Here is a 13,116-nt window from a genome sequence, read left to right as displayed (position 1 = left end):
GGCCGGGCAGGGCAGAGCATCTTTCGTCCAGTGTTTCATTCCTCCTTCCCCCCCTCCTCCCCCCGCGCTCCTTGAACCATCTTTGTGTCCCTCTGATTTAGAGAAGAACCAAACCTTTTATAAAGTCCAGGCGTTTTTCTACCAACAAAGTTTACAATTCTCCCCAGCACCGCGGAGCCCTCCTCCTCCGCCACCCAAGGGCTCCCCAGTCCAGCAGCAGCCGCGGACCCCACGCGCTTCCTTGGTCAAGGAAGAGAGCAACGTCGCCTACCGGGAACATCGCATCACTCGCTTCAGCATGCCGGACAAGAAGTTCTTCGAGAACCTGTCGGGAGAAGGGAAAGCCATCGGGGTGCTGACCAGCGGCGGCGATGCGCAAGGTAATCCAGCCCACCCCGCGGGCCTGGGGGGCGACGAGCGGGACCCGTGCCCAGGGCATAGATCTGGGGTCGCGATGCCTCTAGGGGGCGGTGTGGGTCGAACTGCAACGGGAGCCCATGTGGAGTGTGCACGGGAACGTGTGGTGGCGGGTGCGAATGGTGCTCTGGAATTGTACGGCGCCGGTAGAAGGGCAGCCGAGAGAGCTTGCTTTCCGCGTGGACGGAGAGTACTGAGAAAAGCGACGAAGGGGGCGAAGTTGTGGGTTGATTTATTACGTTTCTCTTCCGCCTTTCCCCACCCTGGAGCTCAGAGCAGCCTACGTAGGATGGCTGGACAAGAAAAAGAGAGTGGGAAACCACATGCAGTGGCAGAGGAGCATGAAAGTTGGCCCGAGTGAGAGTGCCTTTTGGGATGTGTGTGTGTGTGGGGGGGGTAATAGTAGGCCATGTAGTAGAGAACTTTGCCAAGGGGAGGGGGACGTTCCTCGGGGATTTCTGGCTCGCCCAGTCTGCGAGCTGCAAAGGGGCTCCGTTGCAGGCAGGCTCGACAGCGCTCCCCCCTCCCGTCACATTCCCAAGCGGGTGACCTTCTTCCAAGAGGAGCGAGCATCGCCCGGCTCCCTGGGAACTCTGCTCTCGCTCTTCGCCTCTCTCCCAGGAGGGAACAGCGGGAGAGGGAGATGGCCCAGGCGGGGCTATGGGGCTGGGCTGAACGCATTCACCGAGGAGGGGGGGGGCAGCTCTGCTCACAGAGGAAACCGAGCCGCCTGCGTTGCCTTGATATCCAGCCCCTTCCCTTCGTTTTATGGCCTTTTAAAAAGGGAGCCTGCGTGCCGGAATGAGATGTCCCAGGCGCCTATCAATGGCTAAGGGTTGCAAAACAGGAACTGCTTTCTCCAGAAAACTCCTGCATGCTTGAGATAACCCCGGAAAGTCTGGAGGTTGGTCTGGCAAAAGAGAAGCCAACGACGACGACGACGACAAGACCAACACAGGTTCAATTTTGAACAAATGAATCTATATGAATTAGCTCTGTTTTGCGCCTGCAGATCAGAATAACTCACATACATAGAGCCTACGGGTGAACAAAATGGGTTTCAGATTGTCCAATAAGTACAAAATAAACACCAGTTCCTGTGGCCTCTTAAAGAGGCATCTGGTGTTCTCATCCAGGAACGTTTATGCCACAGTTTATCTTCTGCCTTTCTCCTCCGTGGGGGCCCAGAGTAGTTTAGATCATTCTCCTCTCCTCCATGTTATCCTCATAAGAACCCTGTGAAGTATATTGGGCTGAGAGAGCGTGACTGGCCCAAGGTCAGCCAGCAAGTTTCCCTGGAAGGAGTGAGGATTCGAACCGGAGTCCTCCAGCTACTCGTCCCAGGCTCTTCACCACTACACCACCCTGGCCTTTGCGCCCCTTTTATCGTGTGGCCGTAGTAGCAGATCGCAACTAGCTTCTGGAGCCTTTGTGACAATGTGATGTGGACTAGGCACCATGAACGGAGCAACGAGGAACCGGGGGTTTTCGTTTCGTGTGACCCCGCCCCCCCCCCCCCAAGAGTGGCCAGGATCTCTGGCTCGCTTTGGCGTCCTCCTGCGCTCCAACAGTCGTGATGAGCCGGGCTGGTTAGTCTCGGGTGCCAGACGGCTCAGCAGCCCGTCGCGGTTTCCAAGGGGCGCGACGCCTCCCCGGGCCGCGGACCGCTCTCGGCCTCGCGCGTGGTCTGAAAGGCTGCGCGCCTTGTTATGAAACCGGGCCGGCTAGTTCTATTGGAAGCCAAGGCTTTGCCAGCTAAGACTTCGCGGCCGCCCCCGCCAGCCGAGTCAGGCCCTTGTCGCCCCCGGCGGAGGTTGAGCGCGCGGGAAGGGGTTAAAGAAAGCGGTCTGGCTGCCGGGCCGCGAGGAGGTGGTAGGAAGTGGTGTGATGCCAGGCGGCCGACGAGGAAGCGCGGCACACTGCCAGGAGTGGGCAGGGGTTCGACGCAACCCATCTCCTTCGTCCCCCCAGCTCATTATCAGTCAGGAGGAGAGGCGCACCCTTGGGCGCCTTCACTCCGAAGCAGGAACTTGGACCCGAGTAAATCCGCGTAGCGCGCCGGCTCCTTCCCCCTTCCCCGAAATCCTCGGAGTAACCGATCGACTTTGACTTGGCGCCACCTCCGGGCTTCGTGGCCCCGCCTCCAGTGTGTACGTGATTCATCGCGAGTCGCTGCGGCTTGTGCTCCGGTGCGTCATTTCTGGTGGAAAGGAAACGGCGCGCGCGCGTGCGGGGCTTGGTTTTACCGGGTCGAAATAAAGAGGGGTTCCCTTAAGATCTCGCAAATGATCTCTGCTGCAGCAGGGCTGTCTATGAGTCCAGGCTTACACCATTTTTTAAAAAAATTGTTTGCGTTTCAACTGAAACGCAATGACTAGTACACACATGCACACTCTCTTTTGTGGTTAGGGACGGGGGGGGGGAATGGAGACGGGGTTTTCCAGACAAGGCTCAAACTTGGGCTTCTTAAGTGTACTTTTATTTAATTAATTGATGTGTACCCCACCTTTCTCCCCAGCGGGGCCCCAAAGCGGCTCACATCATTCTCCCCTGTTCCATTTTATCCTCACAACAACCCTGTGATGTAGGTTGGGCTGAGAGGGTGTGACTGGCCCAAGGCCACCCAGCGAGCTTCCATGGCACAAGTGGGGATTCGAACCTGGGTCTCCTTAACCCCTACGTCTCACTGGCTCTTAGGTTGCAGTGGATGTGCACATTTGCCAGGGAGTAGGTGCCACTGAACTCAGTGAGACTTAATTTTTGTGCAAACATGGGACTGGGATCAAGCTGTTACACTCCTGTTGTGAATACTCCGTGTAGCCTTGGAGACTGCCGCAAAGCCTTAAGGCAAGCAGTTTTCTCCAAACATAGAAATGGACTTGCAATCTCTGGCATTAATCACACCAGCCGAAAAACGTGACTAGTAGATGCCAGCGTCCTCTACACTGTCTCTACCGTGCCAGGAGAGTGCTGGTGTCTGGGGGGGGGGGATCAAGTCCACTTTCTAAAAAGAAAATAAATATGCGTGGGCCAGAGGGTGAATCCTGGCACTCATTCTTGCATGACTAGAGCTTATATAACCAAGGCAGCTGTTTGTATGAGAGGAAAAACATTCCTACCATGCTGCAACATTTAAACCTCTTCCTGAAATGAAGCCATCTTCCTTAGAGTTGCTTATCTGAGGCTGCGATTCTAAATGTACTTACTAGGGAGTAAGTCCCATTGAACTCTGTGGTAAAGTTTAGGGTTGTAAAGAGCCAAGTGACAACTGTAGCATGTAAAAAACCAAGAGGGAGGAAGGCGAGGTCTGGAAGCTGGGACTGTGGCCAAACCCTGTCTTCAGGCAGTGTTTTGTTTTCTTGCAGGAGGCAAGAGGGAAAAAAAATAAAAGAAGTCAACGTAAAGGCTTTGAATGTTTCTTTTATCTGGAGGAAGATTAAGAGTATCTCTCTGGGAAGAGGAAGGGGTGTGTGTCTGGTTTTATTAACCTGCCTGAAACAGAACCGCAGGCAGCCTATATATCGAATACGTGTTGTGCTAGTATTCTGGGAACAGGCGTGCAGTGGGCACCTATGAGTCATGGTTTTTCAAGGTCACTGAGACAATATGGGCCGAGTGTGTACTGACTAATATTGATAATTTTGAAGAATCATTCAAGGACGAAACAAGAAAAGGCTAGAGGGATGAGAATGTTTGTATAAAACTCTAGATCTACTGGTTTTCCTGCCCTTTTGATATCAAAGCATGCATCTTTTAGAGGAAATATATATTGTTTTGGTTTACAAGAGACCATGGACAGCTTTATGTCTCTGTGAACGTACTTCACCAGGGCCTGGAAGCAGAAGAGAGCTAATATGAAATGTTCCAAACAGCCTAGGCTTTTAATTGAACTTTCAGAAATGCTATAACCAATTAAAGCGTAACTTGTGAAAACAACCTGCTGCACACTATGCCTCTGTGAGGTGGTTTACAATTGTACGATTAGCTTGGGGTTTGGATTTCAGTGACTCACTAAATCAAAAATCTTAGACATGTTTATATGTCTCTGTACCAGTGACCTTGTCTTCCTTAACAATTTATAGTTTCTTGGCTTTCTCTTCCTGTAGTAAGACTAGGAGTTGAATGTTCTTGGAATGTGCATAAATGGTTTTAAAATGTAGGAGATAAAGCTGCAGCACACTTACTAGGGAGTAACAGTGCCCTCCTAAGTAGGTCTACTCAGAGTTTGACTTAGGTCTATTCGTTAGGGCTTACTTCCAGAAACAATGTTCTTGAGGTTGCACTGTGGGATACTAAGGTGATGTACCTCAGATGAGGCTGTCAGCTTTTTTCCAAGTGGCCGAATACTGAGTACATGTACTCATTGCTGGGGATGCTTGAAAGAAAAGACATCCTTGTGATGTCCAGACATTATGAGTAACATAATATGAAATTGGTACCTCTTTAAAAGAAAAACAGGCTTTGCTGCAAAGGAGTCCTGAAGTGCTTAACAAAGAAGGCCTTGAAATGAAGCATAACTTGTACCAGCTGTTTATTTTATTTTTTAATTTATTTCTCTATTCTGTACTCCATATTTCTTCCTCATTGGGACCTCCTTCTGATCTCCTCCATTTTATCCTGTGAGGTTACACAACCAGCATCCAAGGCAGTGTGGTGATCTGAACCTGTGTCTCCCAGATCCTACTTTGACACTCTTAACAACTACATAACCCCGGCTCTCTTCTGTGATCGCTTACAGGTGTATCACATTGAACAACTGGTGAAATCTTACTGCCGGCTGGCAGGCGAGCAAACAAGCATGGGCGTGGGAGGGAGATGGGATTTCCCCCCATGAGTATGACAGGGCCCTTGTGTGCAATGCTCCCTCTAAGCTATGGAATCCTGTGAGCAAAAATTCTACTTTGTGAGCTACTGGCATTAAAGTTGTGAGCGAACGATTTGGCTACTGCATAGATTAGTTTGCTCTGGAGCCATCTTTCCTGAGCTCAGACAAAAATGTGTGAGCTGGAGGCTAAAAAACTATGAGCTAGCTCACACTAACTCATCTTAGAGGGAACAATGCGTGAAACAGGCCATAGAGTGTGGATGAAAACCTTCACACAATGGGACCAGGGATAGACAGCCCCCCCCCCCCTCTGTAAGTCTGGAAGAAATAAGGTTTGCAAAAAATAATAAAAAAATACACTGAGGGTTAGAAAAAAAACCCAAATCATAGATGCAATGTCTGCTTCCTTAAGCCAAGCGTGCCACTGAGAGCTCACAAGATTATGGTTTGAAATCTAGGAAGTCATTTTTAATTTTTTAACCTGCCTAGCAACCCCAGCCAACGTTGCCGAACATTCCAAGGCTCAGTTAGAGTGTGTTGGCAGCGGGGGGGGGTTCAGCCAGGAGGAGGCAGGAGAAGAGGGAGGGTAAGTTGCTTCCTCTCTGCCTCTCCCCACCCCTGCCTGCCTGGGGCCAGGGAGGGCCTTCGCGGGGCTTCCTCGCACTCCCGCCGGCATTGCAGGTCCACCGCCGGGCCCCTCATGGGGCTCGGCAGTGGAGCTGCAAGGCCGGCGGCGGCCGGGACCGTTGTGGGCGGGGTGTGTTGCCTTATGACACACTTCCGGTGATGTCAGGGGGTGTGGCCTTATGACACACTTACGGTGATGTCAGGGAGTGTGGCATATGCTAATAAGCTATGCTAATGAGTTCCCCTAGCTCTTTTTCTACGAAATGACCCCTGGGAGTAAGGGAAGGTAAAGCTGTAGGGAGGAATGAAAAAGAGAAAGCTGAGGGAAGGAAACAGAAAAACACAGGGAGGAGTAAGGGGGGCAGAGGCTGCCATGGGGAGAAACATAAAAACTAGGTAGCTGGGTAGGTGGGACAGAAGGAAAAGGGAGAGACCGTAGGCACTGCCATGGGGAGGCAAAGAGGAGTGGTGAGATTTGATCCCCCCTGCTTGAATCGGCATCACTCGTTTGAATCTATCATTGAATTGTGGGGTTGTTGAAATGCTGCCCCGCTGGTTTCTGAGTGTTTCCATTACTGATGTCTGATTTGTGTTCTAGTATGGTGGGAAAAGAGTAATTTGTGTGGTGCCTGTTTGCACTTAAATCAACTCATAGTTCGACAAAAACCCCGCCGCTTTCTGTAAAATCTGCAGATAGCATTGCAGTCATTGGTATTCTCCCTCACGCCCACTCCTGCAGATCTTGGTGACTCATCCACTAATAAACTGACAGGTTGGTCTTGACTCACTGAGAATCACCAGCTTTTAGGGATGCCCCTCATCCTTTAGATGAATGCCTTGAACGCCCTGCCCAAAGACAGTTCAGCATTCCCGTCCTCCTTGAGTCCCATCCTTTTATAAGCTCAGTTACACCATGGGGAATTATTACAGCCTCTGACAGCAGAACATTCCTGGAGTAAAACAGATCTAGATGGGTAGCCGGGTTAAGTCTGTCTGTAGCAGCAGAAAAGAGTAAGAGTCCAGGAGTGCTTTAAAGACTAACACAGTCACCGCTCACTTCTTCAGATATCTGAACTACTGGACTTTTACTTTTTTCTATTCGTAAAAAAAGTTGTTTTCTTTATTTCAGGTCCTTTTCTTTTAGCTACTATACAGAACAGTTTAAATCAATTCCTGCTTTCCTGCTGGGTCCTGGTGTCTCTTAAGCAACCATCTTGTTGATCGTCTTTGATTTCTCAGTACGCAATAGTGGATTTATTTAGCAAGCTTCTATGCCACTTTCCCAGAACGAAGCTGACCTCTTCTTAGCTACCCATAATGTATTCAAGTGGAAACTCATATCTTTTACTGTGTGTGTGTGTGTGTGTGTGTGAGAGAGAGAGAGAGACAGACAGACAGACAGACAGACAGACAGACAGACAGACTGTGACTGTTGTGGTAACACAACTGGCAATTTCACATGGAGATCAGCTTTTATGTAATCTCACATAGTGAGCCAAAATAACTGAACACATTGGTGTGCCAGGTAGGGATGCCAGCCTCCACATGGGATTTGGGGATCCCCTGGAATTACAGCTTATCTACAGACCACCTGGAGAAAATGGGTGCTTTGGAAGCTCTACTGTGTGGCATTATACCCTATTGGAGTCTCTCCCTTCCCCAAACCCATCCCTCTTCAGGCTCCACCCCCAAAATCTCCAGGTATTTCCCAGCCTGGAGCTGGCAACCCTACTTCAGAAGGTGAAGAAAGGTCAAGTATTTCATTACCTGGTAGGTATTACTAGACTGGGGAGATGTATCCTCTTTGAGGCCTATAACTTCCTTCCACTTCTGCGTTTTCAGGTATGGCAAATATAGAAGGTGACAAAGGCCAAATATAAAAGAAAGATGTCAGTTTATTGTGCTGCTTTTGTGTACTGATGAGAGCCAGTTTGGTCAGGTGTAGTGTGCGCAGACTAATCTGGGAGAACCAGGTTTGATTCCCCACTCCTCCACTTGCAGCTGCTGGATGACCTTGGGCAAGCTATAGTTTTGCCAAAGCTGTTCTCTCAAGGACAGTTCTCTCAGAGCTCTTTCAGCCCCACCTACCTCACAGGGTGTCAGTTGTGAGGAGGGGAAGGGAGAGGAGTTTTTAAGCTGCTCTGAGACTCCGAGTGAAGGGCAGAGTATAAATCCAATCTCCTCTTCTTTTTCTTCTTCTTCTAAAACACTTTAGCCTTCAAAATAACTGTTTGTAACTTCTCTGTAAGCTTTTGGTGTTGTGCGGCTGTGGCTGAGCAGTATTACCGGTTGAGAACATTCATTTGCCAGAACTGGTAATATAATTACTTTCTTCTAGATACAATCTGTGCTTCCATTATAGCACTGAAGAAACCAGCAATAATGAAAGAAAGCTTTCACATAGCCTTTCATTTGCCCCCTAGAGCTACGGTGGTGATATGATTCCTGTGTCTGTCTGTGCATTATTATAGCCTGGTCAGAATTTTTCAGATTTAAGCAGCAGTTGGAAGTGGCTCAGAGGTTAAGATGCTGAGCTGCAGACTGGAAGGTCTGTCGTTCGACAGTTTGAGACCCTAGTGCCACGTGACGGAGTGAGCTCCTGTCTCTGGCCCCAGCTCCTGCCAACCTAGCAGTTTGAAAGCAAGAAATTGCAAGTAGATAAATAGGTACCACTTCGGTGGGAAGGTAACAGTGCTCCATGCACCTCGGCATTTAGTCAGGCTGGCCACATGACCACGGAGAAGTCTTTGGACAGCACTGCAGCTTGGAAACGGAGATGAGCACCACCCCCTAGAGTCAGATTCGACTGGCTTTTGAGCAAGGGAAAACTTTACCTTTACCTTGCAAGTGGTTACAAAAGTCCTAACCCTTTTCCACACTACATGCTTACCCCTGATTTCCGACAAGTAGAATCCCCAAACTGATGGTCCGACCTTGCAGTACTCATTCAGCAAAAGTGCATTTATTTCCGTGCTTTTCCTTTTTGAATTTGAACAACTGATACTCTTTTTAAAAATACAAAAGTGAAATAGGACTTTTGAGCTAAGCAATTCAGGAGTACCTATAACTCTGTGTAATATGCCAAATTCCTTTTATCCTTCCACCTTTTTTTTTAGGTTGAAGTGAATACCCCCCAATGACACTGTCATATGAGTGGTGATGGGGGTGTATATGATCCACCTCTTAATGGTTCTTGTTGCAATAGCTAAATGGACCCTCCCCACCAATATATAAAGTATACCTTTGAATACCTGATGCTGGGAATAAATGACAGGAGAAAGCTATCACTTTCATGCTCTGTTTGTGAGCTTCCTGGGGCAGCTTGCCACTGCTGGAAATTAAAATAGTTTGATAAACGTTTGGTTTGATCAGACATGTAATTTAAGCCAGCCCTGGCTATGCTTGAATTCTAACTGAGGCACCAGGCTCAAACCTAACTGAGCTGGTATCCTCTGGCCTAGAAGTCTTGGCACCTGTTCCCGGTGGTGAGAGAAATGCACTCTACAAAAGTTCAGAAGCACCATCTCCCCTCTCCTCCATGGCTGCATCTTGTGGAAAACACTGAGGCTGAGCCCTAACAACTAACAAAGGCCCCAGTCACACAGGAGGATTTGCCCCGCGGAACGGACGGATTGAGGGTGGATTAAACTGGCGCGATCAGATGCCAACATCTGGCAAGCGTCGCGCCCCCGCCCCCAACCCGTCCCTTCCGGCTGAAGATGCGGAGTTTAAAAACCCCTGCAAAACTACCTACTACTACCTACTGGAAAACCCACAGCACGGGCGGCCATGTGATCGCCGATGCGCCCGTCTCCCGCAGCATACGAGGTCCCCTGCCGAACTGCGCATGCGCACACATGCGCAGCTGACTCGCCTCGCTCTCCTGTCCATGGCTTTCCCCTTGGCATCTGATCACGCTGGGGAGCATACGCGAGGCGGCTCGGGGGATCTGTCTGATCCCGCTGCCGCACTTCTCTTTTGCTGTGGCTCTAAAAAGCCGCACTTCCGCCATGGCTTTTTCTGCAGTGTGACTGGGGCCAAAATTGCTCAAAGACAATAGGCAAAAAATAATTGCAAGTAGATTAAGAGATAACCCCAAGATCTGATCTGAAACCTTTATGTTAGCTTGCTGTCAAACAGGAACAGAGATCCCAAGCAATACCTGATGTTCATTAATACAGTGGAGATGCAGAAGAGGGAAATGTAAACCTATTAACTCAGTTGTTTCCCTGTCCTTTACATGATCAGGAAGCAAGCTTATTATAGAAGAGATAGTAGGCCAAGTGCAGTTCAATTAGAACACTACTCGGAAGGTGGATTTTGGATTCCCTTTAGAGAGATCCAAGTTAAGGAGCTTTAATCATGACTTACGAGCTTATCATAGCTGCAGGAAACTTTTAAAAGGGAGTGAGAATTATATTTTTAATGGCCTATAAAGGGGCTTTGATTAAAGGAAGGTTCCATTGAATCAATAAGTGCAGGTTCTGTTATTGAAGACACTTAAGACATGGTATAATAAGTCATGTTGTTTTTTTATGTAAAATGAAGATAAAGTCCTTTCTTTTGGTTCTTGTCTGGCCTGGCTATTGGTAGAAATTGAGGGCTAGTGGACCATTTGAGCACTTGAAATGTGAGTCATACCTGTCTTTTAGAATGGTAGAGAGGAGGAAATAAGGCAGGAGTTGTAGAAACGGGGTAGTAGAACAAAACAATGGCCCCAGTCACACGGGCAGGAAAATGCGGGGGGGGGGGAAGCGTGGCTGTTTGCCCCGGAGCAAAATAACGCGCGGCTGTGTGATCAGACGTCCCGTCGAGGTCCCGTGGTTAGGGGGGAGGTGCCAATCACAGGACACTCCTGCGGCATGGCAAAGAAGTGGCCTCTCTAGCAAAAGGCTCCATGGGTTTAACCCCTTCAGGAGGAGCATCAGCCGGGCCGCCCTCCCGCCACGCCCTCCCTGCACCTCCCCCTCTGCCGCCCGGTGCAGAGAGTTCCTCTCGAGCAAGCCGAGCCAGGAGTGGGGGGGTACGGAAAAGAGGAGGGGGCTGTGTTGTTTGTTTTTAAACGAACTGTGCGCATGCGCTGTTGGGTGCTTGTGCGCATCCCATGGAGACTTTTTTTAAAAACCTTTTAGCAATGGGACATTGGTGGGCGCCGGATGGCATGACCTACCACCGGAAACCCGATCAGGCGCCCGCCCTGCCCCGTGGTTTCCGGAAACCAGTACCTCGGAGGTACTAGTTTTTTACCCCGCATCTTCGACGGGAAGCCTCGGGTTCGCCACAGGAGCTCTACGCTTCCCAGATGTTGCGCTGTGATCACGCCCGGAAAATCTGCCTATCTTCCGTCTCTGTAGCGTGGCTAATGCTCCGTGTGACCGCAGCCAATGTAACCCTATGGGAGGAGATGAGAAACATCAGGTTAGACTTTGATAGGAGAGATCTGGACTGGATTTTGGTGAAAGGGATTAATCTCTTTCAGCCGTGCCTCCTACCTGTTTGTTTTCTTCTGAACATATCGAATTTCTATCTGGTCTGTGCGTCTGTAAATGAATTAGGAAGATGCCATGATTAGACAAGGCATCAACCATATATTATCCAAGCAATTTGGGATGTTATGGACTCTGATATTGCCACTTTTAGAAGTTCTTCGGTCCATGTATTTGATCAAGGATGAATCCAGAGGCTTCAGTTCTTATAGAACTAGGCTTTCAGCCACTGAGGTAGCTGTCATACTGTTAGTATAAATCACTTGGAGTCCCCAACAGTTTTTACTGACAGTGGAAAGGCATTTCCCAAAACAATTGAATCTCTATAATCGCTTTAGACAAGAAGAAAAACACTGCTGCCCATGTCCACTATAGCTGCAGGAATTTCTTAATATCAGATTAAAATTATATTAGTGAAAGAGTATGAGAGAGGACTAGGTAAGAATAGTCACTAGCTGTAAACTGACTGGTGAGCCTTTAAAATGTAATGGCAGATTTACTTTGGTGTAATGATTGCCACACGTGGTAAGTCACAAACCAAACTGGCCTAAACCTAAATATCTCGTGAGTCAGTGACCCAATTTCTGGTACTTTGGCCGGAAAAGTTTTTTCCTAACAAGCCCCCATATTTGAAGTGCTCCTGTTTTGCAGGACTGTTTTTGAAGCAAAGCAGTCAGACAAAGCTTTCCCTCTCCTTACTACTAGAGGTACTATTTATGAGGCACAGTTAGGGATAAGAACATATTGAGCTGCATTGCCTCTTATCAGACTTGGTCTACCTAGAGAAACAGTGCCTGTTCTGACTCACGGCCTCGGAGAGATATCTTTCCCATTAGGTGGAGAAAGTGGCTGGGGGGAATCTGTTTTCTGAAGTGCCCTGCCTTGACAGAATGCCGGAGAGGCTCTATCTGGAGAAATGTTTGTGGGGACCAGTTTTCAATTATGGCTCTTTTTGTTAAGAGAAGAGCATGTTGTCGTGGATCTACGGGAGGAACCAGTAGCATCTAAGGCTAGCGCCTTGCTCAGGATGAGAGGTAGTGACTGAGTGAGTTTCATGGCTGAGTGTAGATTTGAACCTGGGTCAGTGTGATCCAAGTCCAACCTTTATCCCTACGGGCAGAGGTCATTTCGGGAGGGAACGTGGGGGAATGCAGTTCCCCCGGGTGAGGTGCAGGGGGGCGGGGCACATGACGAAGCCCCGCCCCCTGCTTCCGGCCGCCCTGCTTCCAGCCCTCATTCACCCAGGAGGAGGCAGGAGAAGAGGGAGGGTAAGTTGCTTCCTCCCCGCCTCTCCCCATCCCTGCCTGCCTGGGGCCAGGGAGGGCCTTGGCGGGGCTTCCTCGCACTCCCGCTGGCCTTGCAGGTCCACCGCCGGGCCCCTGATGTCAGGGTGTGTGGCATATGCTAATGAGTTATGCTAATGAGTTCCCCTAGCTCTTTTTCTACAAAATGACCCCTGCCTACGGGCATTATGCAGCTAGAGTAGTGTCTGTTTGTGCTGGTATACTGTTGGGCTCTCTCAGCTGGGTTTATCCATTGTGAACTGCATAAGAAGACTGCATACTGGCTCAGAAAGCCTGTGTATAAACAAAACATGCCAGTGCACACAGCTTAAATCTACTGAAGAGTGCATTGATTCAAGTCATGTAATCATTGTGGCAAAGCATACTGTCCCAGCTTCCACTGTCCTTTTGCTGTGCACATTTGTAACCTAATAACATAACTCATAACAATCACTCATTGTTAAAGGAATTTCAGATT

At 49.2% G+C, this 13,116-nt stretch overlaps 1 protein-coding gene across 2 annotated transcripts in view; it reads left to right on the top strand.

The window, feature by feature from the left end:
* Positions 1-6: 6 nt before the first annotated feature.
* The window catches only part of PFKP (phosphofructokinase, platelet), an 83,933-nt gene continuing 70,823 nt past the window's right edge, over positions 7-13,116 (top strand). For both annotated transcript variants that reach the window (XM_015427329.1, XM_015427327.1), the window contains exon 1: positions 7-380. In XM_015427329.1, coding sequence (XP_015282815.1) covers positions 299-380 — 82 coding nt within the window. In that variant the 5' untranslated portion in view covers positions 7-298. The remainder of the gene's footprint in view (positions 381-13,116) is intronic.

This window comes from Gekko japonicus, unplaced genomic scaffold (assembly GCF_001447785.1).
Source record: "Gekko japonicus isolate JY-2015 unplaced genomic scaffold, Gekko_japonicus_V1.1 scaffold1728, whole genome shotgun sequence".
NCBI classification, from domain to species: domain Eukaryota; kingdom Metazoa; phylum Chordata; class Lepidosauria; order Squamata; family Gekkonidae; genus Gekko; species Gekko japonicus.
This window is presented reverse-complemented; position numbering and strand designations above follow the sequence as displayed.